The following is a 27089-nucleotide window of genomic DNA, read 5'->3' on the forward strand; positions in this document are numbered from 1 at the left end:
GTATAAAAGGTATGAGATGCATCATGTGAATGCTTGGCTAAAGAGATGCGTCTTTAATCTAGTTTTAAACTGGTAGAGCGAGTCTGAGCCTCGGACAATATCAGGAAGGCTATTCCAGAGTTTCGGAGCTAGATGTGAAAACGCCCTCCCTCCTTTAGTGGACTTAGATATCCTAGGTACGACCAGAAGCCTCGAATTTAGTGATCTTAAAGAGCGCGATGGATTATATGGCGATAGAAGATCTCTTAAATACACAGGAGCTAAACCATTTAGGGCTTTATAGGTCAGTAACAATACTTTGTAATTGATACGGAACTTAATAGGTAACCAGTGTAGAGATGATAAAATTGGTGTTATATGATCATATTTTCTTGACCTAGTAAGAACTCTAGCGGCTGCATTTTGGACTAACTGTAGCTTGTTTATTGAGGATGCAGGACAACCAGCTAATAGAGCATTACAGTAATCTAGTCTCGAGGTCATGAATGCATGAACTAACTTTTCTGCATCAGAAACTGATAGCATGTTACGTAGCTTAGCAATGTTTCTAAGGTGGAAAAAGGCTGTTCTTGTGACATTTGAAATATGATTTTCAAAAGACAAGTTGCGGTCTAGTATAACACCCAGGTCTTTTACTGTAGAGGATAAAGTAACAGGACGTCCATCTAGATTAAGGTTGTATTGTAAGAGGTTTTGTGGGCAGTTTTTTGGACCAATCAGTAATACCTCCGTTTTATCTGAATTTAATAGAAGAAAATTACACGTCATCCAATATTTTATATCTTTAACACACTCTGTCATTTTAGATAATTTAGTGTTATCATCTGGTCTAGATGAAATATATAATTGAGTGTCATCAGCATAACAGTGGAAACTTATTCCATGTTTTCTTATAATATTACCAAGTGGCAGCATATAAATTGAGAATAGCAGGGGGCCTAATACAGATCCTTGCGGCACTCCATAATTTACTGACGTTATCTTTGATTTTTCCCCATTTAAATGGACAAAATGGTAACGGTCTGATAGGTACGATCTAAACCAGCTTAATGCCTGTCCCTGAACACCAGTGTAATTTTGAAGTCGATCTAAGAGTATTTTATGATCTATAGTGTCAAACGCAGCGCTAAGATCGAGTAAAACTAGTATTGAGATACAGCCTTGGTCAGAAGCTAAAAGTAAATCATTTGTAATTTTAACCAGCGCAGTTTCTGTGCTATGATGTGGCCTGAATCCTGACTGAAACTTTTCATAGATATCGTTTTCTTGCAAGAAAGAGCACAATTGAGCGGACACAACTTTTTCAAGTATTTTAGACATAAATGGAAGATTTGAAATGGGTCTGTAATTTGCTAGGTTATTTGGATCTAATTGTGGTTTCTTAACAAGAGGTTTTATAACTGCCAGCTTGAATGTTTTTGGAACATGTCCTAAAGATAAAGACGAGTTAATAATATTGAGAAGAGGCTCTTCCACTATAGGTAACACTTCTTTCAGTAGTTTAGTGGGTATTGGATCTAATAAACATGTTGTTGGTTTAGATGCAGTGATAAGTTTATTTAGCTCTTCCTGTCCTATAGTTGTAAAGCGCTGTAGTTGTTCTTGAGGGGCGATAATTGAGGCTGAATCATAAGACGCTGTCAAAGATTGTACATTTACAATTGTGTTTCTGATGCTTTCTATTTTCTCAGTGAAGAAATTCATGAAATCATTACTATTAAAATGTAACGGAATATTTTGTTCAGGTGATGTCTGTTTATTTGTTAATCTAGCCACAGTGTTAAATAAAAACCTTGGATTGTTTTGGTTATTTTCTATTAGTTTGCGGAGATGCTCAGCCCTGGCTGCTTTTAGAGCCTTTTTATAACGTGACATACTGTCTTTCCACGCGATTCTAAAGACCTCTAAATTAGTTTGTTTCCATTTGCGCTCTAAGTTACGAGTTTCTCTCTTGATAACATGCGTAGCACTGTTGTACCATGGTGCTTTAGTTTTCTCTCTAACCTTTTTTAGTCTAATTGGTGCAACAGTTTCTAATGTACTAGAGAAAATGGTGCTCATACTGCTAGTCATTTCCTCTAGTTCCTCTGTTTGTTTGGGTTCACTGAGGAGCGGAGATAGATCAGGTAAGCTATTCAAGAATCTATCTATAGTGGTTGGAAGGATTGTTCTGCCTGGTCGATAACGTGGCGCAACATGACACATTTCAGCCGTACGTAGTATGCAAGTTACCATGTAATGATCAGTGACATCATCACTTTGCGGTATAATATCTATATCGGTTGGATCGGTTCCATATGATATAATTAAATCTAGAGTATGATTAAGACGATGAGTGGGACCACTAACGTTTTGCTTGACCCCAAAGGAGTTTAATAAATCTGTAAACGCAGCTCCTAACGCATCATTTGTGTTATCAACGTGTATGTTGAAATCTCCAACAATTATTGCCTTATCGACATTGACCAATAGATCTGAGAGAAAATCTGCAAACTCTTTTAGGAAATCAGCGTAAGGCCCTGGCGGTCTATATACGGTAGCCAAGGCTAGAGATAATAGGGATTTCTTTCTTACATCTAGGAGCGTAACATTTAGAACAAGTACTTCAAACGAATTAAACCTGTGACCTGTTTTCTGAGTAACATTAAGAATATCTCTATAGATTGTTGCAACACCGCCGCCACGACCAATCAGACGGGGCTCATGCTTATAACCGTATCCTGGTGGAGTGGACTCATTAAGACCGAAATAATCATTTGGTTTAAGCCAGGTTTCAGTAAGGCAGAGTACATCGAAGCTATTATCAGTGACCATTTCATTTACAATAACCGCCTTAGGTGTAAGCGATCTAATGTTTAGAAGACCTAGCTTTAGAAATTGTTTTTGTTCACTAATATTGAGATTTTCTGGTTTAATCACAATTATATTTTTCTTAGATCCTACAGTAGATTTATTGTTTGGCCTCACTAAACGAGGAATAGACACTGTTTCTATATAGTGTTCTACACTGGTACTTATATCAATTAATTTGGGACAGCAAAGAATGTGATTTGGACTTTGACTTACTAGTCATATGGTGTGTAACGTCTTGGAGATGTTGTCCGACAGAACAGCCGCTCCGATTCTGCTGGGGTGCAGGCCATCAGCACGGTAGAGCCTAGGTCGCTCCCAAAACAGATTCCAATTATTTACAAAGAGCAGTCTCTGTTCATTACACCATGACATCAACCATTCATTTAGTGCAAACAATCTACTGAACCTTTCTTGTCCTTGTCGGTACGTGGGAAGCGGTCCAGACACGACGATCTTTGCTTCAGGCGATGTTCTGCGTACCGTCTCGATCAGGCTCCTGTAGTCCCTCTTCAGAACCTCCGTCTGCCGCAGCCTGATGTCGTTCACCCCCACGTGCAGCACGACAGCTCCGACGCGCTCGTCACCGTTCAGGATCTCGGGGACCTGCGCAGCGACATCGAGAACACGAGCACCAGGAAAGCAGTGAGTGCGCACCATACCTTTACCTGAGGTAGCGCGGACATGCCGGACCATGGAACTGCCGATGATCACAGCGTCGTCGCGTTCCGTCTCGCGAAGAGGGGAGAAGCGGTTCCGGGTGGAGATCTCGAAGACCGGGAGGGGCGGAGAGGTCCTTGCTCTGGTCCTGGCTCGTGTCTTCCGCTGTGGCATCATCCAGGGTCCATGGTGCTGTGTCGGTGTCGGGGTAAACGAAACCAGGGGTGCTCGGGTCCTGTGCAGAGAAATACACGGAGTAGAGGAGGCCGGAGTCGAAAAGTTACTAACCACTGACTTGTGAGCATCAGCTTTTGACTTTTTTCATTTCATCATAATTTTAGGTGTTTGGTTCAAAACATGTTTTTATTTATATTTCAGGTATTTTAACGCAAAATATATACTTTTATGTTACAATTCAAATAGTTTTTGTATTTCTCTTCAACAGTATTTTTCAGTGTAATATTTATCTGATGCACTAAGTGCCGCTGTTGGTCAGTATGTTCGTGTTTTAAACACTCATTTTTAGATCCTCCTCCACTTTCTGACATCATACAGTCTGCAGAATATCTCTTTCATTCGGACGGTCTCTTTTTGACACTGAGCCTCGAGACATTCGTTTCCCAGTGTTTTCGCATAAAGTTCGATATATTTCAACCTTTTTTAATCGTTTGTTCTGTGGTTGAATAGAAGATTTGGATGATGTCTGTTCTGTGTTGTTTTTACGCCCAAAGAGGCGCATCTTCGACGCGGATTTCATCATGGCTAATGCAGACTCTCGTGCTCTGCGTCTTTGTCATGGCCGTTGCGCGCGGCCAGGTCCGTTATTCTATTCCAGAGGAGATGACAAAGGGCTCGCTGGTGGGAAATATCGTGCAGGATCTCGGTTTGGATGTTAAGAGGCTGAAATCTGGTCGAGCGCGGATCTTTACGGAGGACAGTCGTGAGTACATCGGTCTGAATGTGGATAAAGGGACGCTGATAGTGAAAGAGAGGATAGATAGAGAGGAGCTGTGCGCGCAAGTGTCTCCCTGCTCCTTACATTTTCAGATCATTCTAGAAAACCCCATGGAGCTGCATAGAATCGATGTAGAAATATTAGATATCAATGATCATGCTCCAGTTTTCATGAACAAAGAGATTACTTTTCAAATAAGCGAATCTGCTTTGTCCGGGGCTCGATATTCAATCGATAGCGCTAATGATCCTGATGTAGGTCTAAATTCTCTTCAGACATATAAATTAAATCCAAACGACCATTTTGTGCTCAAAACTTTGTCACACACTGATGGTACTAAATATGTGGAAATGGTCTTGCAGACATCATTAGATAGAGAAAAACATGAGGTACATAATCTGATTTTGACGGCGTTTGATGGTGGAACCCCCCAAAAAACCGGTACAGTAAAAATAATCGTAAATGTCTTGGATGCAAATGACAACGCGCCTGCTTTTAGTCAATCTGTTTATACTGCACTTGTCGCTGAAAATGCGCAAAAGGGTTCATTGGTCGTAAAGGTTAGTGCAACTGACGCAGATCAAGGAACAAATAAGCAAGTGTCCTATTCATTTTCACAAATCAGCAAAAACATCTTGAATATTTTCAGTATTGACCCCAATAAGGGTGATATTGTTGTTGTTGCCCCTCTAGACTTTGAAAAATCCAAGAAATACGAATTGAATGTGGTGGCAACAGATAATGGGGGGTTAACAGATACTGCTAAAGTGATGGTGGAAATTACAGATATTAATGACAACGCCCCTGTAATTAATGTAATATCGTTAACAAACCCTTTACCAGAAAACTCAGCTCCTGAAACTGTGATAGCGATGCTGAATGTCAAAGATTTGGATTCAGGGAAAAATGGGCAGGTGAGATGTTTAATTAATCCGAGTTTACCATTTCAAATCAGACAATCATCCTCAAATTTCTATAGTTTGATCACTGATCAGCTTTTAGACCGTGAAAATATGTCTGAATATAATATCACAATAACTGCTATTGATGAGGGCTCGCCATCTTTCTCTACTAATAAAACACTGACTCTGAAAATCTCTGATGTCAATGACAACGCCCCTGTGTTTCAGCGTCAGTCATACACCGCATATGTGCTGGAAAATAATTCCCCCGGAGTCTCTGTTTTATCTGTTAAAGCGCATGACAAAGACTCGGGCAATAACGCGCGTATTTCATATTTTCTAGAGGATGTTCTTGTGAATGGCGTCTCTGCCTCGACTTATATTTCAGTGAATGCAGAGAGCGGAGAGATTCTTGCTGTTCGTTCTTTTGATTATGAGCAAACAAAAGAATTTCACATTCGCGTAAAAGCGCAGGACGGAGGCTCTCCTCCTCTCAGCAGCAACGCGAGCGTCAAAATAATCATTCAGGACCAGAACGACAACGCGCCTCAGGTTCTGTACCCGGTCCAGTCAGGGGTTTCTGTGGTGGCTGAAATAGTGCCTCGTTCGGCAGATGTGGGTTATCTGGTGACTAAAGTGGTGGCTGTTGATGTGGACTCTGGTCAGAACGCCTGGCTCTCATATAAACTGCAGAAAGCCACAGACAGGGCGCTGTTTGAAGTGGGCTTACAGAATGGAGAAATAAGAACTGTGCGCCAAGTGACAGATAAAGATGCTGTCAAACAAAGACTCACTGTTGTAGTGGAGGACAACGGGCAGCCCTCTCGATCAGCTACAGTCAATGTTAACGTGGCGGTGGCGGACAGCTTCCCTGAAGTGCTCTCGGAGTTCACTGACTTTACGCACGACAAGGAATACAACGACAACCTGACTTTCTATCTAGTCTTGGCCTTGGCTGTGGTTTCATTTCTCTTTATCGTGTCTATCATTGCTATACTGTCAGTCAAATGCTACAGATGGAGGCGCGAGCGGATGTTTTATAAATCTGGAGCGAATCTTCCAGTTATTCCGTATTATCCGCCTCTTTACGCAGACGTAGGCGGCACAGGAACTTTACAGCACGTGTACAATTATGAGGTTTGCAGAACCACTGACTCCAGAAAGAGTGATCTGAAGTACGTCAGACCTTGCAGTGAGAGCATCATTAGTCTGGACACCAGTGGAACACAGACACTCACGCATGCGCAAAGAGGAAAACTGAATAATGACGAATCTTTTGATCAGGTGAGCTCGAGTGAATAGATATATGATTTTCTGTTTTCCGTTTAACTATTATTTGTATTTTTCTGACTTCATCAGTTTTATTGATGTTGTTCACTGTATAATTTTTTTTTCGATTAATAGAAAAACATTTATAGTTTAAATGTACTGTACTGATATAATTTTGGTGACTATACATTTTTTCACACTTTTTTCATATTAAAATCTTAACTTTTCAATATTTCAAAGGAAATTACATGAGTCTTTAAAAATATATATGTGTTCAGTTGCGCTCAGTCAAGTATGAGAGGTTTTTATTGTGATTGTATGTGCGCGCGGATGTGTGAGTCGTATAATTAATTTTCCTGCATTATTTAAATGCTTTTTTATGTTTTCTATGTAGCTTTTGACTATTTTCCTATAATCATATTTGTATTTATATTTAAGCTGTTTTAACTAAAAGTGTATAGGCTACTACAATGGTCGCGGTTCATATAGTTTTTGTATTTCTCTTCAACAGTATTTTTCAGTGTAATATTTCTCTGATGCACTAAGTGCCGCTGTTGGTCAGTATGTTCGTGTTTTAAACACTCATTTTTAGATCCTCCTCCACTTTCTGACATCATACAGTCTGCAGAATATCTCTTTCATTCGGACGGTCTCTTTTTAACACTGAAGCGTCGAGACATTCGTTGCTCAGTGTTTTCGAGTGAAGTTCGATTGTTCAACCTTTTTAAATCTGTTCTTCTTTGTCTATTCTTCTGTATGGAATAGAAGATTTGGATGATGTCTGTTCTGTGTTGTTTTTACGCCCAAAGAGGCGCATCTTCGACGCGGATTTCATCATGGCTAATGCAGACTCTCGTGCTCTGCGTCTTTGTCATGGCCGTTGCGCGCGGCCAGGTCCGTTATTCTATTCCAGAGGAGATGACAAAGGGCTCGCTGGTGGGAAATATCGTGCAGGATCTTGGTTTGGATGTTAAGAGGCTGAAATCTGGTCGAGCGCGGATCTTTACGGAGGACAGTCGTGAGTACATCGGTCTGAATGTGGATAAAGGGACGCTGATAGTGAAAGAGAGGATAGATAGAGAGGAGCTGTGCGCGCAAGTGTCTCCCTGCTCCTTACATTTTCAGATCATTCTAGAAAACCCCATGGAGCTGCATAGAATCGATGTAGAAATATTAGATATTAATGATCATGCTCCTTCTTTCATGAACAAAGAGATTACTTTTCAAATAAGCGAATCTGCTTTGTCTGGGGCTCGATATTCAATCGATAGCGCTAATGATCCAGATGTAGGTCTAAATTCTCTTCAGACATATAAATTAATTCCATCTGATCATTTTATAGTTAAAATACCTTCTCATCTCGACGAAACAAAATACATAGAAATGACTTTGCAAAAATCCCTTGACAGAGAAACGGCAGAGGAACATAAATTGATTTTAACTGCATTCGACGGCGGAAATCCTCAAAAAACGGGCACTATCAAAATAAACGTTATTGTTTTAGATGCAAATGATAATGCACCTGTTTTCAGTCAGTCGGTCTATAGAGCTTCAATTCCAGAGAATTATTCTAAAGGATCCACTGTGTTAAAGGTTAGTGCAACTGATGGAGACATGGGATCTAATGGAGAGGTTACATATTCTTTTTCCAAGAGCAGTGAACGTTTATCTAACCTTTTCCAAATTGATTCCAGTTCTGGAGATATTACAGTTAATGGTCCGTTAGATTTCGAGAAATCTAAAAAGTATGAATTATACGTGGAAGCAACGGACAAAGGGGGATTAAGTGATACCAGTAAAGTGCATATTGAAATTACTGATATAAACGACAATGCTCCCATAATAAGCGTAATTTCATTTTCAAGCCCAGTGCCGGAGAATTCAGCGCCAGAGACTGTAATAGCAATGTTGAATGTCAAAGATTTAGATTCGGGTAAAAACGGAGTAGTTAAGTGCTTCATTCCTCATAATTTACCGTTTAAAATAAAGTCATCAACCCCAAATTTCTACAGTGTAGTCACTGATGAGCTTTTGGATCGGGAGATGATCTCAGAATATAATATCACAATAACTGCTATTGATGAGGGCTCGCCATCTTTCTCTACTAATAAAACACTAACACTGAAAATCTCTGATGTCAATGACAACGCCCCTGTGTTTCAGCGTCAGTCATACACCGCATATGTGCTGGAAAATAATTCCCCCGGAGTCTCTGTTTTATCTGTTAAAGCGCATGACAAAGACTCGGGCAATAACGCGCGTATTTCATATTTTCTAGAGGATGTTCTTGTGAATGGCGTCTCTGCCTCGACTTATATTTCAGTGAATGCAGAGAGCGGAGAGATTCTTGCTGTTCGTTCTTTTGATTATGAGCAAACAAAAGAATTTCACATTCGCGTAAAAGCGCAGGACGGAGGCTCTCCTCCTCTCAGCAGCAACGCGAGCGTCAAAATAATCATTCAGGACCAGAATGACAACGCGCCTCAGGTTCTGTACCCGGTCCAGTCAGGGGTTTCTGTGGTGGCTGAAATAGTGCCTCGTTCGGCAGATGTGGGTTATCTGGTGACTAAAGTGGTGGCTGTTGATGTGGACTCTGGTCAGAACGCCTGGCTCTCATATAAACTGCAGAAAGCCACAGACAGGGCGCTGTTTGAAGTGGGCTTACAGAATGGAGAAATAAGAACTGTACGCCAAGTGACAGATAAAGATGCTGTCAAACAAAGACTCACTGTTGTAGTGGAGGACAACGGGCAGCCCTCTCGATCAGCTACAGTCAATGTTAACGTGGCGGTGGCGGACAGCTTCCCTGAAGTGCTCTCGGAGTTCACTGACTTTACGCACGACAAGGAATACAACGACAACCTGACTTTCTATCTAGTCTTGGCCTTGGCTGTGGTTTCATTTCTCTTTATCGTGTCTATCATTGCCATACTGTCAGTCAAATGCTACAGATGGAGACGTGAGCGGATGTTTTATAAATCTGGAGCGAATCTTCCAGTTATTCCGTATTATCCGCCTCTTTACGCAGACGTAGGCGGCACAGGAACTTTACAGCACGTGTACAATTATGAGGTTTGCAGAACCACTGACTCCAGAAAGAGTGATCTGAAGTACGTCAGACCTTGCAGTGAGAGCATCATTAGTCTGGACACCAGTGGAACACAGACACTCACGCATGCGCAAAGAGGGAAACTGAATAATGACGAATCTTTTGATCAGGTGAGCTCGAGTGAATAGATATGAATATGATTTTCTGTTTTCCGTTTAACTATTATTTTTATTTTTCTGACTTCATCAGTTTTATTGATGTTGTTCACTGTATATATATTTTTTTTCGATTAATAGAAAAACATTTATAGTTTAAATGTACTGTACTGATATAATTTTGGTGACTATAAATTTTTTCACACTTTTTCATATTAAAATCTTAACTTTTCAATATTTAAAAGAAAATTACATGAGTCTTTAAAAATATAGGCAGTTGCGCTCAGTCAAGTATGAGAGGTTTTTATTGTGATTATATGTGCGCGCGGATGTGTGAGTCGTATAATGATTTTTTCCTGCATTATTTAAATGCTTTTTAATGTTTTCTGTGTAGCTCTTTTGACTATTTTCCTATAATCATATTTGTATTTATATTTAAGCTGTTTTAACTTAAAATGTAGATGCTACAACAATGGTCGCGGACCTCGCGGTTCATATAGTTTTTGTATTTCTCTTCAACAGTATTTTTCAGTGTAATATTTCTCTGATGCACTAAGTGCCGCTGTTGGTCAGTATGTTCGTGTTTTAAACACTCATTTTTAGATCCTCCTCCACTTTCTGACATCATACAGTCTGCAGAATATCTCTTTCATTCGGACGGTCTCTTTTTAACACTGAAGCGTCGAGACATTCGTTGCTCAGTGTTTTCGGGTGAAGTTCGATTGTTCAACCTTTTTAAATATTTTCTTCTTTGGCTATTCTTCGGCATGGAATAGAAGATTTGGATGATGTCTGTTCTGTGTTGTTTTTACGCCCAAAGAGGCGCATCTTCGACGCGGATTTCATCATGGCTAATGCAGTCTCTCGTGCTCTGCGTCTTTGTCATGGCCGTTGCGCGCGGCCAGGTCCGTTATTCTATTCCAGAGGAGATGACAAAGGGCTCGCTGGTGGGAAATATCGTGCAGGATCTTGGTTTGGATGTTAAGAGGCTGAAATCTGGTCGAGCGCGGATCTTTACGGAGGACAGTCGTGAGTACATCGGTCTGAATGTGGATAAAGGGACGCTGATAGTGAAAGAGAGGATAGATAGAGAGGAGCTGTGCGCGCAAGTGTCTCCCTGCTCCTTACATTTTCAGATCATTCTAGAAAACCCCATGGAGCTGCATAGAATCGATGTAGAAATATTAGATATTAATGATAATTCTCCTACATTCAATAGAAAGGAAATTGATTTTCAAATAAGTGAATCAGCCATTCCTGGAGCAAAATTTTCTTTAGATAATGCGCAAGATTCTGATGTAGGTTTAAATACCCTTCAGAGATACACGCTCAATCCAACTGATTACTTTTCTCTGAAAGAACAGATGGGAAATGATGGATTGAAATATGTTGAGATGATTCTACAAACACCACTAGATAGAGAAAATCAAGAGGAGCATAAACTAACATTGACGGCGTTTGATGGCGGCAGTCCCCACAAATCAGCCACTATTAAAATAACTGTTCTTGTAATCGATGCAAACGACAATGCTCCTGTATTTAGTCTCCCTGTGTATAGAATTTCCTTACTGGAGAATTCACCAAAGGGCACTGATATAGTGAGTGTGACTGCAACTGATAAGGACAAAGGAACGAATTCTGAACTGACGTATTCCTTCTCACAAACATCAGGAAAAGCTTTAGAGCTATTCAATATAGATTCTGAAAGTGGTGGCATCACTGTTAACGGTGACTTGGATTTCGAGAAATCAAAACATTTTCAATTACATGTTGAAGCAACAGATAAAGGTGGCTTGACAGATTCCTGTAAAGTTATTATTGAATTAATTGACGTTAATGACAATGCACCTATGATCAGCTTAATTTCATTTTCTAACCCAATACCCGAGGACGCAGCACCGGAGACTGTGATAGCGATGCTGAATGTCAAAGATTTGGATTCGGGGAGAAACGGACAGGTTAAATGTTTAATTGGTCCAAATTTGCCATTCAAAATAGGGTCATCGGCCTCAAATTTCTATAGTGTGACAACCGATCAGTTATTAGATCGTGAGAAAATGTCTGAATATAATATCACAATAACAGCTACTGATGAGGGCTCGCCATCTTTCTCTACTAATAAAACACTGACACTGAAAATCTCTGATGTCAATGACAACGCCCCTGTGTTTCAGCGTCAGTCATACACCGCATATGTGCTGGAAAATAATTCCCCCGGAGTCTCTGTTTTATCTGTTAAAGCGCATGACAAAGACTCGGGCAATAACGCGCGTATTTCATATTTTCTAGAGGATGTTCTTGTGAATGGCGTCTCTGCCTCGACTTATATTTCAGTGAATGCAGAGAGCGGAGAGATTCTTGCTGTTCGTTCTTTTGATTATGAGCAAACAAAAGAATTTCACATTCGCGTAAAAGCGCAGGACGGAGGCTCTCCTCCTCTCAGCAGCAACGCGAGCGTCAAAATAATCATTCAGGACCAGAACGACAACGCGCCTCAGGTTCTGTACCCGGTCCAGTCAGGGGTTTCTGTGGTGGCTGAAATAGTGCCTCGTTCGGCAGATGTGGGTTATCTGGTGACTAAAGTGGTGGCTGTTGATGTGGACTCTGGTCAGAACGCCTGGCTCTCATATAAACTGCAGAAAGCCACAGACAGGGCGCTGTTTGAAGTGGGCTTACAGAATGGAGAAATAAGAACTGTACGCCAAGTGACAGATAAAGATGCTGTCAAACAAAGACTCACTGTTGTAGTGGAGGACAACGGGCAGCCCTCTCGATCAGCTACAGTCAATGTTAACGTGGCGGTGGCGGACAGCTTCCCTGAAGTGCTCTCGGAGTTCACTGACTTTACGCACGACAAGGAATACAACGACAACCTGACTTTCTATCTAGTCTTGGCCTTGGCTGTGGTTTCATTTCTCTTTATCGTGTCTATCATTGCTATACTGTCAGTCAAATGCTACAGATGGAGGCGCGAGCGGATGTTTTATAAATCTGGAGCGAATCTTCCAGTTATTCCGTATTATCCGCCTCTTTACGCAGACGTAGGCGGCACAGGAACTTTACAGCACGTGTACAATTATGAGGTTTGCAGAACCACTGACTCCAGAAAGAGTGATCTGAAGTACGTCAGACCTTGCAGTGAGAGCATCATTAGTCTGGACACCAGTGGAACACAGACACTCACGCATGCGCAGAGAGGGAAACTGAATAATGACGATTCTTTTGATCAGGTGAGCTCGGGTAAATAATTCTGAATAAGCTTTTCTTGTGTCCATTTGATTATTATTATTTTTCACTTTCCGACTTTCTCAGTTTTATTAATGTTCACTGTATTTTTTGAACGTTTATTTTTTGATAGAAAAAAACTGTCAGCTGTGTTTGAAATTTACTCTACTGTACTGATATAATTTTGGTGACTATATTTTTAACACTTGTTCATATTAAAACCATAACATTTCAATATTTTATAGGAAATTAAATGCACAGTCTTTTAAATATATTTTTCCAGTTGCACTCAGTCAAGTAAGAGGTTGAATCTGTGAGTATGTGTGCGCGCATGGGTGAGTCACAATGAATCGCACAGGTCTGTATTATTTAAAGGCTATTTTGTATTTTCTGCTTTGCTTTTGACTATTTTCCTTTCATCATATTTTTAGGCGTTCTGTTGGAAAAATCTTTTAATTAACATTTCATCAAAAACTATCTTAACGCGAAAGGTATGTTTGGTTGTATTTTTTATTTTATTTTTACTATCTCTAACAGTATTTTTCAGTGTAATATTTCTCTGATGCACTAAGTGCCGCTGTTGGTCAGTATGTTCGTGTTTTAAACACAAATTTTTAGATCCACCTCCACTTTCTGACATCATACAGTCTGCAGAATATCTCTTTCATTCAGACCGTCTCTTTTTAACACTGAAGCGTCGAGACATTCGCTGCCCTGTGCTTTCAGATGATATATTTCAACCTTTTTTAATATTTTTTTCTGCGGTGGAATAGAAGATTTGGATGATGTCTGTTCTGTGTTGTTTTTACGCCCAAAGAGGCGCATCTTCGACGCGGATTTCATCATGGCTAATGCAGACTCTCGTGCTCTGCGTCTTTGTCATGGCCGTTGCGCGCGGCCAGGTCCGTTATTCTATTCCAGAGGAGATGACAAAGGGCTCGCTGGTGGGAAATATCGTGCAGGATCTCGGTTTGGATGTTAAGAGGCTGAAATCTGGTCGAGCGCGGATCTTTACGGAGGACAGTCGTGAGTACATCGGTCTGAATGTGGATAAAGGGACGCTGATAGTGAAAGAGAGGATAGATAGAGAGGAGCTGTGCGCGCAAGTGTCTCCCTGCTCCTTACATTTTCAGATCATTTTAGAAAACCCCATGGAGCTGCATAGAATCGATGTAGAAATATTAGATATCAACGATCATGCTCCAGTTTTTGCCAGAAAGGATATAGATTTTCAAATAAGTGAATCTGCACTTCCCGGGGCTCGATTTTCATTAGACAGCGCCCACGATCCTGACACTGGCTCTAACGCGCTCAAGTCATACACGTTAAATCCAACAGATAATTTTGATTTGAAGGTTCTATCACGAAACGATGGCTCAAAATACGTCGAAATGCTTCTTAAATTACCTTTAGACAGAGAGACGCAGGAGGAGCACAAGTTAACCCTTACAGCCTTTGATGGCGGCAATCCGCAGAGAACTGGCACTGTTAGGATAAGTGTTACTGTCATAGACGCAAACGATAACGCGCCTGTTTTCAGTCTACCTGTTTACCGTGTTTCTTTATTTGAGAATTCACCGAATGGTGCTGTAGTAATCAAGGTAAGCGCCACTGATAATGACCAAGGCGCAAACGGTGAGATTACATATTCTTTTTCACGTAGTTCAGGAAAAGCACTTGATTTATTCCATATTGACACAAACACAGGTGAAATTACCATAAAGGGGGGTTTGGATTACGAGAGGTCGAAGCAGTTTGAGTTAAACATAGATGCTACAGACAAAGGGGGTTTAACTGACTCTAGTAAAGTTGTAATCGACATTACAGATGTAAATGACAACCCCCCTGTAATAAGTGTGATTTCATTTTCTAACCCAATACCCGAGAACGCAGAACCAGAAACTGTGATAGCGATGCTGAATGTCAAAGATTTAGATTCAGGAAGAAATGGACAGGTTAAGTGTTCAATTGCTACAGATTTGCCGTTCAAAGTGCAGTCATCTGCCCAGAATTTTTACAGTTTGATCACTGATCAGCTTTTAGACCGTGAGAAAATATCAGAATATAATATCACAATAACTGCTATTGATGAGGGCTCGCCATCTTTCTCTACTAATAAAACACTAACACTGAAAATCTCTGATGTCAATGACAACGCCCCTGTGTTTCAGCGTCAGTCATACACCGCATATGTGCTGGAAAATAATTCCCCCGGAGTCTCTGTTTTATCTGTTAAAGCGCAAGACAAAGACTCGGGCAATAACGCGCGTATTTCATATTTTCTAGAGGATGTTCTTGTGAATGGCGTCTCTGCCTCGACTTATATTTCAGTGAATGCAGAGAGCGGAGAGATTCTTGCTGTTCGTTCTTTTGATTATGAGCAAACAAAAGAATTTCACATTCGCGTAAAAGCGCAGGACGGAGGCTCTCCTCCTCTCAGCAGCAACGCGAGCGTCAAAATAATCATTCAGGACCAGAACGACAACGCGCCTCAGGTTCTGTACCCGGTCCAGTCAGGGGTTTCTGTGGTGGCTGAAATAGTGCCTCGTTCGGCAGATGTGGGTTATCTGGTGACTAAAGTGGTGGCTGTTGATGTGGACTCTGGTCAGAACGCCTGGCTCTCATATAAACTGCAGAAAGCCACAGACAGGGCGCTGTTTGAAGTGGGCTTACAGAATGGAGAAATAAGAACTGTACGCCAAGTGACAGATAAAGATGCTGTCAAACAAAGACTCACTGTTGTAGTGGAGGACAACGGGCAGCCCTCTCGATCAGCTACAGTCAATGTTAACGTGGCGGTGGCGGACAGCTTCCCTGAAGTGCTCTCGGAGTTCACTGACTTTACGCACGACAAGGAATACAACGACAACCTGACTTTCTATCTAGTCTTGGCCTTGGCTGTGGTTTCATTTCTCTTTATCGTGTCTATCATTGCCATACTGTCAGTCAAATGCTACAGATGGAGACGCGAGCGGATGTTTTATAAATCTGGAGCGAATCTTCCAGTTATTCCGTATTATCCGCCTCTTTACGCAGACGTAGGCGGCACAGGAACTTTACAGCACGTGTACAATTATGAGGTTTGCAGAACCACTGACTCCAGAAAGAGTGATCTGAAGTACGTCAGACCTTGCAGTGAGAGCATCATCAGTCTGGACACCAGTGGAACACAGACACTCACGCATGCGCAGAGAGGGAAACTGAATAATGATTCTTTTGATCAGGTGAGCTCGGGTGAATATATATAAATTTTCTGCTTTCTTTTTTTAACAGTCATGCATTATTTTACACAAATGACAGATATTTCTACTTTGCTTTTTGACTACATTGTCCGTTTTAGTATTTAGTTCAATTGAACATCTGCATTAACATGTTTTTATTATGCTTTTTATGATTGTGATTACTAGCTTTATTTATTTATTCAGTGCAATATTTCTTTTATACTCTAAGTGCCGCTGTTGGTCAGTATGTTCGTGTTTTAAACACTAATTTTAGATCCTCCTCCACCTTCTGACATCATACAGTCTGCAGAATATCTCTCTCATTTCACACAGGCTCTTTCTAACATTGGATCATTAGACCATCAACTAGATCTTCTTTTTATATAACTGATATTTTACATCCTTTCTAAGTCCTCGGATAGTCTTCTCATGTATTAGACGATTTGGATGATGTCTGTTCTGTGTTGTTTTTACGCCCAAAGAGGCGCATCTTCGACGCGGATTTCATCATGGCTAATGCAGTCTCTCGTGCTCTGCGTCTTTGTCATGGCCGTTGCGCGCGGCCAGGTCCGTTATTCTATTCCAGAGGAGATGACAAAGGGCTCGCTGGTGGGAAATATCGTGCAGGATCTCGGTTTGGATGTTAAGAGGCTGAAATCTGGTCGAGCGCGGATCTTTACGGAGGACAGTCGTGAGTACATCGGTCTGAATGTGGATAAAGGGACGCTGATAGTGAAAGAGAGGATAGATAGAGAGGAGCTGTGCGCGCAAGTGTCTCCCTGCTCCTTACATTTTCAGATCATTCTAGAAAACCCCATGGAGCTGCATAGAATCGATGTAGAAATATTAGATATCAATGATCATGCTCCTGTTTTTACTAGAAAAGAGATCAACTTTCAGATAAGTGAGCTTGCCGTACCCGGTGCTCGTTTTTCTTTAGACAGTGCTCACGATCCTGATGTAGGCTTGAATACGCTCCAAAGATATACTCTGATACCAACTGATTATTTTTCATTGAAAGAGTTATCGCGCAATGATGGTACAAAATACGTAGAAATGATTCTGCAATCGCCGTTAGACAGGGAGAGAGATGAAGAACTGAAATTAACCCTGACGGCATTTGATGGAGGGAGCCCTCAAAAATCCGGAACAGTTAAAATAAGTGTCACAGTAATTGATGCAAACGACAATACACCCGCGTTCAGTCAGTCAGTGTACAGAGTTTCTTTAGCAGAAAATGCAGCGATAGGTACAGTAGTGCTGGCAGTAAGCGCTACAGACAAAGACAAAGGATCGTATGGTGAGGTGACATATTCGTTTTCACAAAGCTCTGGGAAAGACTTAGATCTTTTTAGAATCGATCAGAACACTGGGCAAATTTGCGTAAATGGCCTGTTGGATTATGAAAAATCAAAGCAATACGAACTGAATATTGAGGCCATGGATAAGGGAGGACTCACAGATAATAGTAAAGTGCTCATTGAGTTGACTGACGTTAATGACAATGCACCTGTTATCAGCCTTATCTCATTTTCCAGTCCCATCCCAGAGGATTCCGCCCCAGACACAGTGATTGCGATGCTCAACATTAAAGATATCGACTCCGGTAAAAACGGACAATTTAAATGCTTCGTTAATTCAGATGTGCCATTTCGCGTCAAATCGTCTTCCTCAAATTTCTACACTTTAGTTACAGAGCAGATTTTAGACCGTGAAAATATGTCTGAATATAATATCACAATAACAGCTACTGATGAGGGCTCGCCATCTTTCTCTACTAATAAAACACTGACTCTGAAAATCTCTGATGTCAATGACAACGCCCCTGTGTTTCAGCGTCAGTCATACACCGCATATGTGCTGGAAAATAATTCCCCCGGAGTCTCTGTTTTATCTGTTAAAGCGCATGACAAAGACTCGGGCAATAACGCGCGTATTTCATATTTTCTAGAGGATGTTCTTGTGAATGGCGTCTCTGCCTCGACTTATATTTCAGTGAATGCAGAGAGCGGAGAGATTCTTGCTGTTCGTTCTTTTGATTATGAGCAAACAAAAGAATTTCACATTCGCGTAAAAGCGCAGGACGGAGGCTCTCCTCCTCTCAGCAGCAACGCGAGCGTCAAAATAATCATTCAGGACCAGAATGACAACGCGCCTCAGGTTCTGTACCCGGTCCAGTCAGGGGTTTCTGTGGTGGCTGAAATAGTGCCTCGTTCGGCAGATGTGGGTTATCTGGTGACTAAAGTGGTGGCTGTTGATGTGGACTCTGGTCAGAACGCCTGGCTCTCATATAAACTGCAGAAAGCCACAGACAGGGCGCTGTTTGAAGTGGGCTTACAGAATGGAGAAATAAGAACTGTACGCCAAGTGACAGATAAAGATGCTGTCAAACAAAGACTCACTGTTGTAGTGGAGGACAACGGGCAGCCCTCTCGATCAGCTACAGTCAATGTTAACGTGGCGGTGGCGGACAGCTTCCCTGAAGTGCTCTCGGAGTTCACTGACTTTACGCACGACAAGGAATACAACGACAACCTGACTTTCTATCTAGTCTTGGCCTTGGCTGTGGTTTCATTTCTCTTTATCGTGTCTATCATTGCCATACTGTCAGTCAAATGCTACAGATGGAGGCGCGAGCGGATGTTTTATAAATCTGGGGCGAATCTTCCAGTTATTCCGTATTATCCGCCTCTTTACGCAGACGTAGGCGGCACAGGAACTTTACAGCACGTGTACAATTATGAGGTGTGTGGCACTACTGACTCCAGAAAAAGTGATCTGAAATTTGTTCGACCTTATAGTCAGAGCATCATTAGTCTGGACGCCGGTGGAACACACACACTGCAGCACATTCAGGAGCATAAACCGATATCCAGAGATACAGAAAATCAGGTGAGGTTTGAGGAATAAGATTGTGTTTAATTTAATTGTTTAATAAGTTGTTTTAATGCTTCATTTTAAAATATACTCTTATGAATGTGTTAAAGTGTATTATAAACATTGCGTATGGGCGAGAATGGAGTTTTACGCATTTGTGTATTTTCATTTGGACTTTCCAAAATAGGCTTTTGTCTATTTAAAAGTGTTTACAATTATTTCAGCTTGTTTTGAAAAGAAACAAAGTGTTTTGCCTCGCTCTACTAGGTCTTTTACAATGATGTGCGTAAAAGTGGATGTTGCCGCTTGCAACTTGCTCCAGCACTACCCCCGTTTTCATAAACAGCTCATAACGCGCGTGTAATAAGCAATTTGTAGTTCTTAGATTGAACTCTAAGCGTCACTGTTGGCTGATAAGGTAGATCTGGCTGATTTTATGCATCATACACGCCTTCCGTGCCACTTGGGCAGTGCATTTAGTACAAAGCCTTGCGCACCATCTGGATGACGCATTTAACAGGCAATATAAATGATTTGTTTCATTTTTAGATTTCACTTTAATTATTAGACTTTTCTTCGCTGTCGAGTGGATATTTTATTTAATATTTTTGTGGAAGATAAATCGAAGCTCCACCATCAACATGAGAAGGAAGGATTGCCATTCTGCATGGCCGTCGTGTGTTCTGCTGTTCTGTGCACACTTTCTCTGTGGCGCGTACGGACAGGTCCGTTACTCCGTGCCAGAGGAGATGGCACCCGGTTCATTCGTCGGAGACATAGTTAAAGACCTAGGTCTTGAGCTTAAAAGGTTGACAACGGGGAAAGCGCGGATATTCACAGCAGGTGGCCGGGAATATGTTGAGCTGGACCGGGAGAAAGGGCACATCATTATTAAGGAGAGAATCGACCGGGAGCTTTTGTGCGCTGGTGCGGTATCCGCATGCAGTCTGAGCTTTGAAGTCATCTTAGAAAATCCCATCGAGCTCTATCGCATCACCTTAGAAATATTGGATGTTAATGACAACAGTCCTGCATTTCCAAGAGGTGAAATTACATTGGAAATAAGCGAGTCTGCTTTAACCGGAGCGCGTTTTACTGTGGACAGCGCAGTGGATCCTGATGTCGGCATTAATAGTATTCAGAGTTACTCAATTAATCCTACTGACCATTTTACACTAAAGACACAAAGTCGATCCGGCAGCAGTAAAAACGTCGAGCTTGTTTTGCAAACGCTTTTAGACCGAGAGAAGCAAGAGCATTTATATTTAACTTTAACTGCTACAGATGGAGGCAACCCGAAACGCACTGGCACGGTAAAAATACACGTTATTGTTTTAGATACAAATGACAATGCTCCGGTTTTCCAAAAGGACACATACAGAATATCTATCCCAGAAAACACCGCAAAAGGATCGTTGCTGATTATTGTTAATGCAACCGATGCGGATACCGTCTCGAATGGACAAATTGGATATTATTTCGAACACACCACACCCAAAATTCGAGACCTGTTTTCTGTCGATCCATCTAGTGGTGAAATAAGATTGATAGGTGAGCTTGATTTTGAAGAGTCTTCAATACACGAGTTTAAAATTCAAGCTAAAGATCAGGGGGGGTTATCAGATTCTTCTGAGGTGATTGTGGAAGTAACAGACGTGAATGACAACACACCAAAAATGACGCTTATGTCTTTCTCCAACAGTATACCTGAAAATGCACCACTTGGAACCGTGGTGGCCATGATAAATATACAAGACAGCGATTCTGAAGAAAACGGAAAGATTACCTGTTTTATTGACAGAGACCTTCCGTTTAAAATCGAATCATCTTTGACTAATTATTACAGTATTGTCACGGACGCAGAGCTAGACAGAGAAGACATACCTGAGTATAATATTACCATCACAGCCAAAGACAGCGGCAGCCCTTCTCTGTTTAGTAAAAAGACTTTGAACGTTAAGATCACTGATGTAAATGATCATGCACCGCAGTTTGAACAGGATTCATACAGTGCGTATGTGATGGAGAATAATTCGCCCTCTCTGTCTTTGTTCAGTGTAAAAGCACATGACGCAGATTTGGGAGCAAACGCACGCGTATCCTACTTAATTTCAGATAATGATTTGAACGGCACACCAATTTCGTCTTTTGTTTCTATTAACTCCGACAGTGGGACGATTTATGCAACAAAATCGTTTGATTATGAACAATTAAAATCATTTACAATCACAGTAAAAGCGCAGGACGGAGGCTCTCCTCCTCTCAGCAGCAACGCGAGCGTCAAAATAATCATTCAGGACCAGAATGACAACGCGCCTCAGGTTCTGTACCCGGTCCAGTCAGGGGTTTCTGTGGTGGCTGAAATAGTGCCTCGTTCGGCAGATGTGGGTTATCTGGTGACTAAAGTGGTGGCTGTTGATGTGGACTCTGGTCAGAACGCCTGGCTCTCATATAAACTGCAGAAAGCCACAGACAGGGCGCTGTTTGAAGTGGGCTTACAGAATGGAGAAATAAGAACTGTACGCCAAGTGACAGATAAAGATGCTGTCAAACAAAGACTCACTGTTGTAGTGGAGGACAACGGGCAGCCCTCTCGATCAGCTACAGTCAATGTTAACGTGGCGGTGGCGGACAGCTTCCCTGAAGTGCTCTCGGAGTTCACTGACTTTACGCACGACAAGGAATACAACGACAACCTGACTTTCTATCTAGTCTTGGCCTTGGCTGTGGTTTCATTTCTCTTTATCGTGTCTATCATTGCCATACTGTCAGTCAAATGCTACAGATGGAGACGCGAGCGGATGTTTTATAAATCTGGAGCGAATCTTCCAGTTATTCCGTATTATCCGCCTCTTTACGCAGACGTAGGCGGCACAGGAACTTTACAGCACGTGTACAATTATGAGGTGTGTGGCACTACTGACTCCAGAAAGAGTGACCTGAAGTTTTTGCGGCCCTCTAGTCAAAGTGTGTTAAACGTTGACTTAAGTGGCACGAGGACTGTACCAAAGCAAAACAGGAATGCAGAAGAACCAGATGTTAGTGCAGAGGTGAGAAGTCTTGCTCATACAGTATTTGCTCATTTAATTTACACTTACACCTTTCTGGACATCATCACAATACATCAGGCATCTATAACTTTCTCAAATGCTGCGTCATCTTTTCTATCTATCAGTATTGCTCAATTTCTTCAAATCAGCGTGTGTTTTGGTGATTTTAGGATGGATGAAGTTGGTTCTCCTGAAGTTCACACAGAGGAACCACAGGTGTTGTTGTTTTCTTTATTGAACAGTAAATATATTGTTTTAAAGTTTGCTTGTGCTATTTTACTATTAAATTGGCTTAATGTTTGTCATCTAGTGTTTTGACATTCATACATATTCAGTGTGCCTTAGGTATCTAAATACTTTTTGGGTCAATTGTATGTTCATGTGTTAGGCCCAGAAGGAAAATGCAGTGGGATATAAACTGTGGATATAACATTCTTAATCACTCCTTCAGAAAGTGTCAGCTGGTGTCAGGAGAAAACAGGAAATGTGCTCTGGTTTCACAGACTGGAGAGTCGCGGGGGAGGGGTGTGTACGAGGCCAAGCTAATGCAACACAATAACAGTGGCATAGAGCAACATACAACCCGATTACTTGCTTTATCAGATGAAGAATAATTAGCAAAGCAACTGTATGCGTTCTCAGATATATCAGATTTAGTTTCATCAGAATTGTGACGGTGTAAATGGATGGAGAGTGAGAGAGATGGAGAAGGACAAATGCTGCAGGAAGAACAGGGACACTGCAGTGCACACTATTCTTCATACACTGACCTATTTTCTGCTTCACACACACTCATTATTGCCCTGATCATGCAGTGGCACTAAAACATGTACTGATACACACACAGGAGAAAAGGCAAGTGTGTAATGGACAGGATGAAGCATGCATGGAGAGTACACACACTCAGTATCTCCACATAAGACCTCTGCAATGCGATGCTGGCAGCCATTTTGAGCATCAGCAAAACTGCGCAGTTCTGTACATACAGACAGACAGTATAGAATATGAAGATGAGGGAAAATTAACCATATCCAGACAAATTAGTGACAGAGACATGACTGATTTCAGCATTGTAAGAGCTGATAAATGAGTCAGTTTTAATATAAATGTAAAAAAAAAGTCTGAGTTTTGTTTACTATTGTGTTCGACAACACAGCTTCATAAATGAGCTTAAAAATGCTAATATCAAGTTTAAGAGTGACCATGTTTTTTTCCACTCTTGCCATCAATATCAGACACGCACACATTCAGTTGTCATCACTTATCTTATACATTGTTCCACTCTGAAATGCATCGTACATCAACATAAAGAGCCACTTTATGTTGACTTCAACTTTATAGCTTGTATATTTTGGTTTATTTTCCAGTGTTCTCTATAGCTTCTCTTTAATAGACTCATTATTATTTGTGGAACCTCTGCAGCACATTAAAGACGAGCTGTGTAAAGAGAGACATGTGTGTGTCAGATGTTCTGCTTGCTTATGGAAACTGCTACAGGAAGTTGCCATAGTTTTAGTGCCTTTTCCATGCTATTGTGTCTGTCTTTATGAAATGAAAAGGAGTCTTAAATGTCTTTAGCATTGACCTGAATAATGCAAGGTCACTCATGCACTAACACACCTTCTGTTTTGTGTGTGTGTGTGGTGCACACGTCCGCACTTCTTCATTTGTGACCGTGTGAACCGTTGCCCTCTCTGCCAGTTGAATGTCCCACATCTGGCCTTCATTTCTCTAATCTTCAGTTCCTGGACTTATTAGCGCCGTTTCTTTAATGTACACCATAAATCCACATGCTCTTGAGCTCTGAGGAGCAGTTTCCTCACAAATCACTGCAATGAGCTTCTCGCTTCAAAGCATTCTTTATTGGCAGATTGCTGCTGTATAAAAGCCAGTATGAAAGGTCAAGGGCACTGTTACATATATATATTTATATTTATATAAAATGGTCAAGATCACGTTTGTTCTGCTTTATTTTTACCTGACATATCTTGAATTTAAAAACTAACATGGCTACTGTGGATTGTTTTGTATGTTACACTTTATTTTACAGTACTTGCACTTACATGTACTTACCTAAGGAAATACTGGAGTTAGGAGTAGGTTCAGGGTTAGTACCTAGTTATTACTCAGTTATTATAATTACTGTAATAAGTACATCGTATGTATTGGGGACAGGACTGTGAAATAAAGTGCTAGCGTTTTATAACTCGAGTATGTTCTGTCAGGTGTGTGTGTATGCTTACTTCACATTACATTAGGAATAAATATGCTAGGTAAAGCTATCAAAGTGAGGTGTTTAAAAGCTTAAAATGTCTTATATAAATGTTTTAGTATGCTTATATTGTGCTGTGGTTATAAAACATTACATATCTTTGCAAGAAAAAACGATTATTTTCCATGTCTCTTGAATTCATATCGTAGTGTAAAAGTTCCAGCTTTGTTTTCTGTTCTTCAATGCTCCTCACATCTCTCCTTTAGAGTCTCTCCTGAGCTCTGTGGACCGGTGTGGCTCTCAGAGGAGATTATTGTGGGATGATCGTTGATTCGGAGAGGAATGCTGGTGTTTAAAGTGCATGTGCTCTCATATAAATATAATACAGTTCATACAGTCATGCTGATCTGGGACATCCATGTGAATCATTCTGTGTGAGATTGTGCATATTGATTTGTTGGTTTATACCGTTTGTGTGTGTGTGTGTATGTGTGTGTGGCGTGCAGCACACTGATCCTCTGAAAGGATTAAACTGGGTTTATCAAGGCCAGTGAGACAGTAGGACAGAAACACACACACACACACACACACACACACACACACAGTGACCTGCGTCCACAGACAGCAAACTAAAACCATGCGCTGCAAAGCTATTTTTACTAGTTGTTTAGGTTTCTTATATCTGGGAGTGGGGCGTATCTTTATGAATGACTTTGCTTCCTGTTAATGTCAGATACAAATCTAATTATTGATCATAATAAAAACAAAGTAGAGTTTTTTTTCAGTGGGGTTCTATTTAGAACTCTAGTGTTCCTGACTCAATTTTTAAAGAACTCTTTGACAAAAAGGTTCCATATAAGGAGAAATGTCTTAAATGAGCGTAAGACTTTCATTTTTAACGGGTTATTTCATTTTTTTCTAGTGATAAAGTATGTAAACAAGCTGTTTAATTCATAATGTGAAAACTAAATGAATCAAATAAATCTAAATTGATAGAATGTTCCCATGATGGGATCACTAAAAGGTTCTACATATGAACCACTTTAGTCCACATAAACCCTTTTCTTCTAAGACTGTAAAGTGTTATTGCATCTCTCTGCCTTTCCCTCATGTCTCTTTCTCTCCATCCTTTCACCGTCTCCCTTCCCCCTCTCCATCTGCACCGCCTGCAGTCATTGTCTGATGTATTTGAGAGTATTTGAGAGTCAGCGTGAAGGAAAACACCCAAAAACATACATATAATTCCATCACAAGCCCTTACATTCTGCTTGCAGTGACACTGATGATATCTCTAGCTTTGTTTGGTGCATTAGCATAAATGACATTAGTTTGTGCTTAAGTATGAAGTGGTGTTACATTTCCGATGTTTTTGTGGAGGATAGCTATCATTTGTTCTGTGTTTATGTCATAAATGCCCTCTGCCTTCTCCTCTTCCTCTTCTGGCCCAATTTCCATCCCTTGGTGGGATGGTGTTGCCACGGCAACAGGCGGACTCACAGGCTGGGCTGTACCATTATTCTTGAGTCCACAGGGGGGCAGTGAGAGGTTCAGGGCTGGATGTGATGTGGTGAGCGGCTGCTGAAGGCCTAAAGACTCCCCTGTCGTAGATGGAGGCATGAAGTCACCAGAGATTCTGGGTTAATGTGTTGGGGGAAGGGACGAGCGTGTGTGTTTTTATAGGGTGCATGATTACATCAGTGAGAGCTGAAACTCTGCTATAAGCTAAACATGTTGTCTCATTATTTTGCATATATCCGTGATTTTCCATGAGATCTCTTATTAATTCTTCTACAATCATATTTTATTGTACCCCATTTGTTCTAAAAGAGTATGTTAAAATAAGAGTTTTTGAGAGATTTTACAGTAAGAGCACCTGTCCACATTGTGCACAGCTTCATGTCTCTAATAAAATTACATTAATATATTAATGTAAATATATTGCCAGAGACAACAGCACATACCTTTATGAGCATGGTTGTCATTGTGAGGGCACTGCTTTTTTTTGCATTGTCATCTGCTGTCCTCATAAAATCCAAAAATGCAACGTGTGCGTGCGTGCGTGCGTGCGTGCGTGCGTGCGTGCGTGTGAGTGTGAGAGAGAGATGGAGGTTTGAATTATTAATATCTGAAGCTGCTGCTCATCCGATGTGTTTGATTTCTCTGAACATTCTCTCTTTTCTCCTTTCTCTTTCATAAAGCTTTCTGTCTGACTCACATAAACAAATGTTCATGTATGTGTGCTCTTGCTGAAGTGTCTGCTGAAGGTTTGGTAAGTATGAGGGTCCTGCACACGTCTGCTTTGCATCGCTCTAATGGAATCTGTTTTTCTTCTTCTTCTTTTCCATGTCCATGTTGCTGCTGATGCTGTGCTATCTTCTCCTGCTCATGTGTCTGATCCCTACCTGTGTCTGCAAATCAAGGTAAGAGTCGCATTGAAGACACACACATGTATCACCCAATTGTGTGCTTGTTTCTTTTATAAAATGCATTCCACTCATACCCCACATTTTATTATTCCACTTCTAAAAAGCATAGATTTGTTTTCTACAGCAACTCGGATATTTAGCATTTTATAATGTACGCTACTAGTCAACAGTTTGGACACACATTACTTTGTTTCTCATTATCTTAAAATTCTTTTAATTAATCTAAAGGCTTCTACTT

General features: G+C 41.0%; 2 protein-coding genes and 2 pseudogenes across 4 annotated transcripts in view; all 4 read left to right on the forward strand.

Annotated features, from left to right (window-relative positions):
• The window catches only part of LOC307008683 (protocadherin gamma-A1-like), a 79738-nt pseudogene extending 69920 nt beyond the window's left edge, over positions 1-9818 (forward strand). The window contains exon 2 of the transcript in view: positions 8654-9818. The product of the transcript in view is annotated as a protocadherin gamma-A1-like (transcript). The remainder of the gene's footprint in view (positions 1-8653) is intronic.
• On the forward strand, positions 4208-6503 carry LOC307008029 (protocadherin gamma-A11-like; the record flags this gene model as incomplete). Its single annotated transcript, XM_079630583.1, is given in 2 exon segments — positions 4208-6469; positions 6472-6503. Coding segments are annotated over 2 exon segments (2292 nt in total). The 5' UTR covers positions 4208-4209.
• A 906-nt stretch (positions 9819-10724) lies between the features above and the next one.
• Positions 10725-16263, forward strand: LOC307008323 (protocadherin gamma-A4-like; annotated as a pseudogene). The gene is made up of 2 exons: positions 10725-13005; positions 14893-16263. The product of its transcript is annotated as a protocadherin gamma-A4-like (transcript).
• Positions 16264-16802: 539 nt separating this feature from the next.
• LOC307008324 (uncharacterized protein) overlaps positions 16803-27089 on the forward strand; it is a gene marked incomplete at its 5' end in the record, with an annotated part of 37903 nt that continues 27616 nt past the window's right edge. The window contains 2 exons of the mRNA XM_079631066.1: positions 16803-19178; positions 19889-22213. Coding sequence (XP_079487192.1) covers positions 16803-19178; positions 19889-22213 — 4701 coding nt within the window. The remainder of the gene's footprint in view (positions 19179-19888; positions 22214-27089) is intronic.

This window comes from Phoxinus phoxinus (genome assembly GCF_949152265.1).
Source record: "Phoxinus phoxinus genome assembly, chromosome: 12".
In the NCBI taxonomy this organism is placed as follows: domain Eukaryota; kingdom Metazoa; phylum Chordata; class Actinopteri; order Cypriniformes; family Leuciscidae; genus Phoxinus; species Phoxinus phoxinus.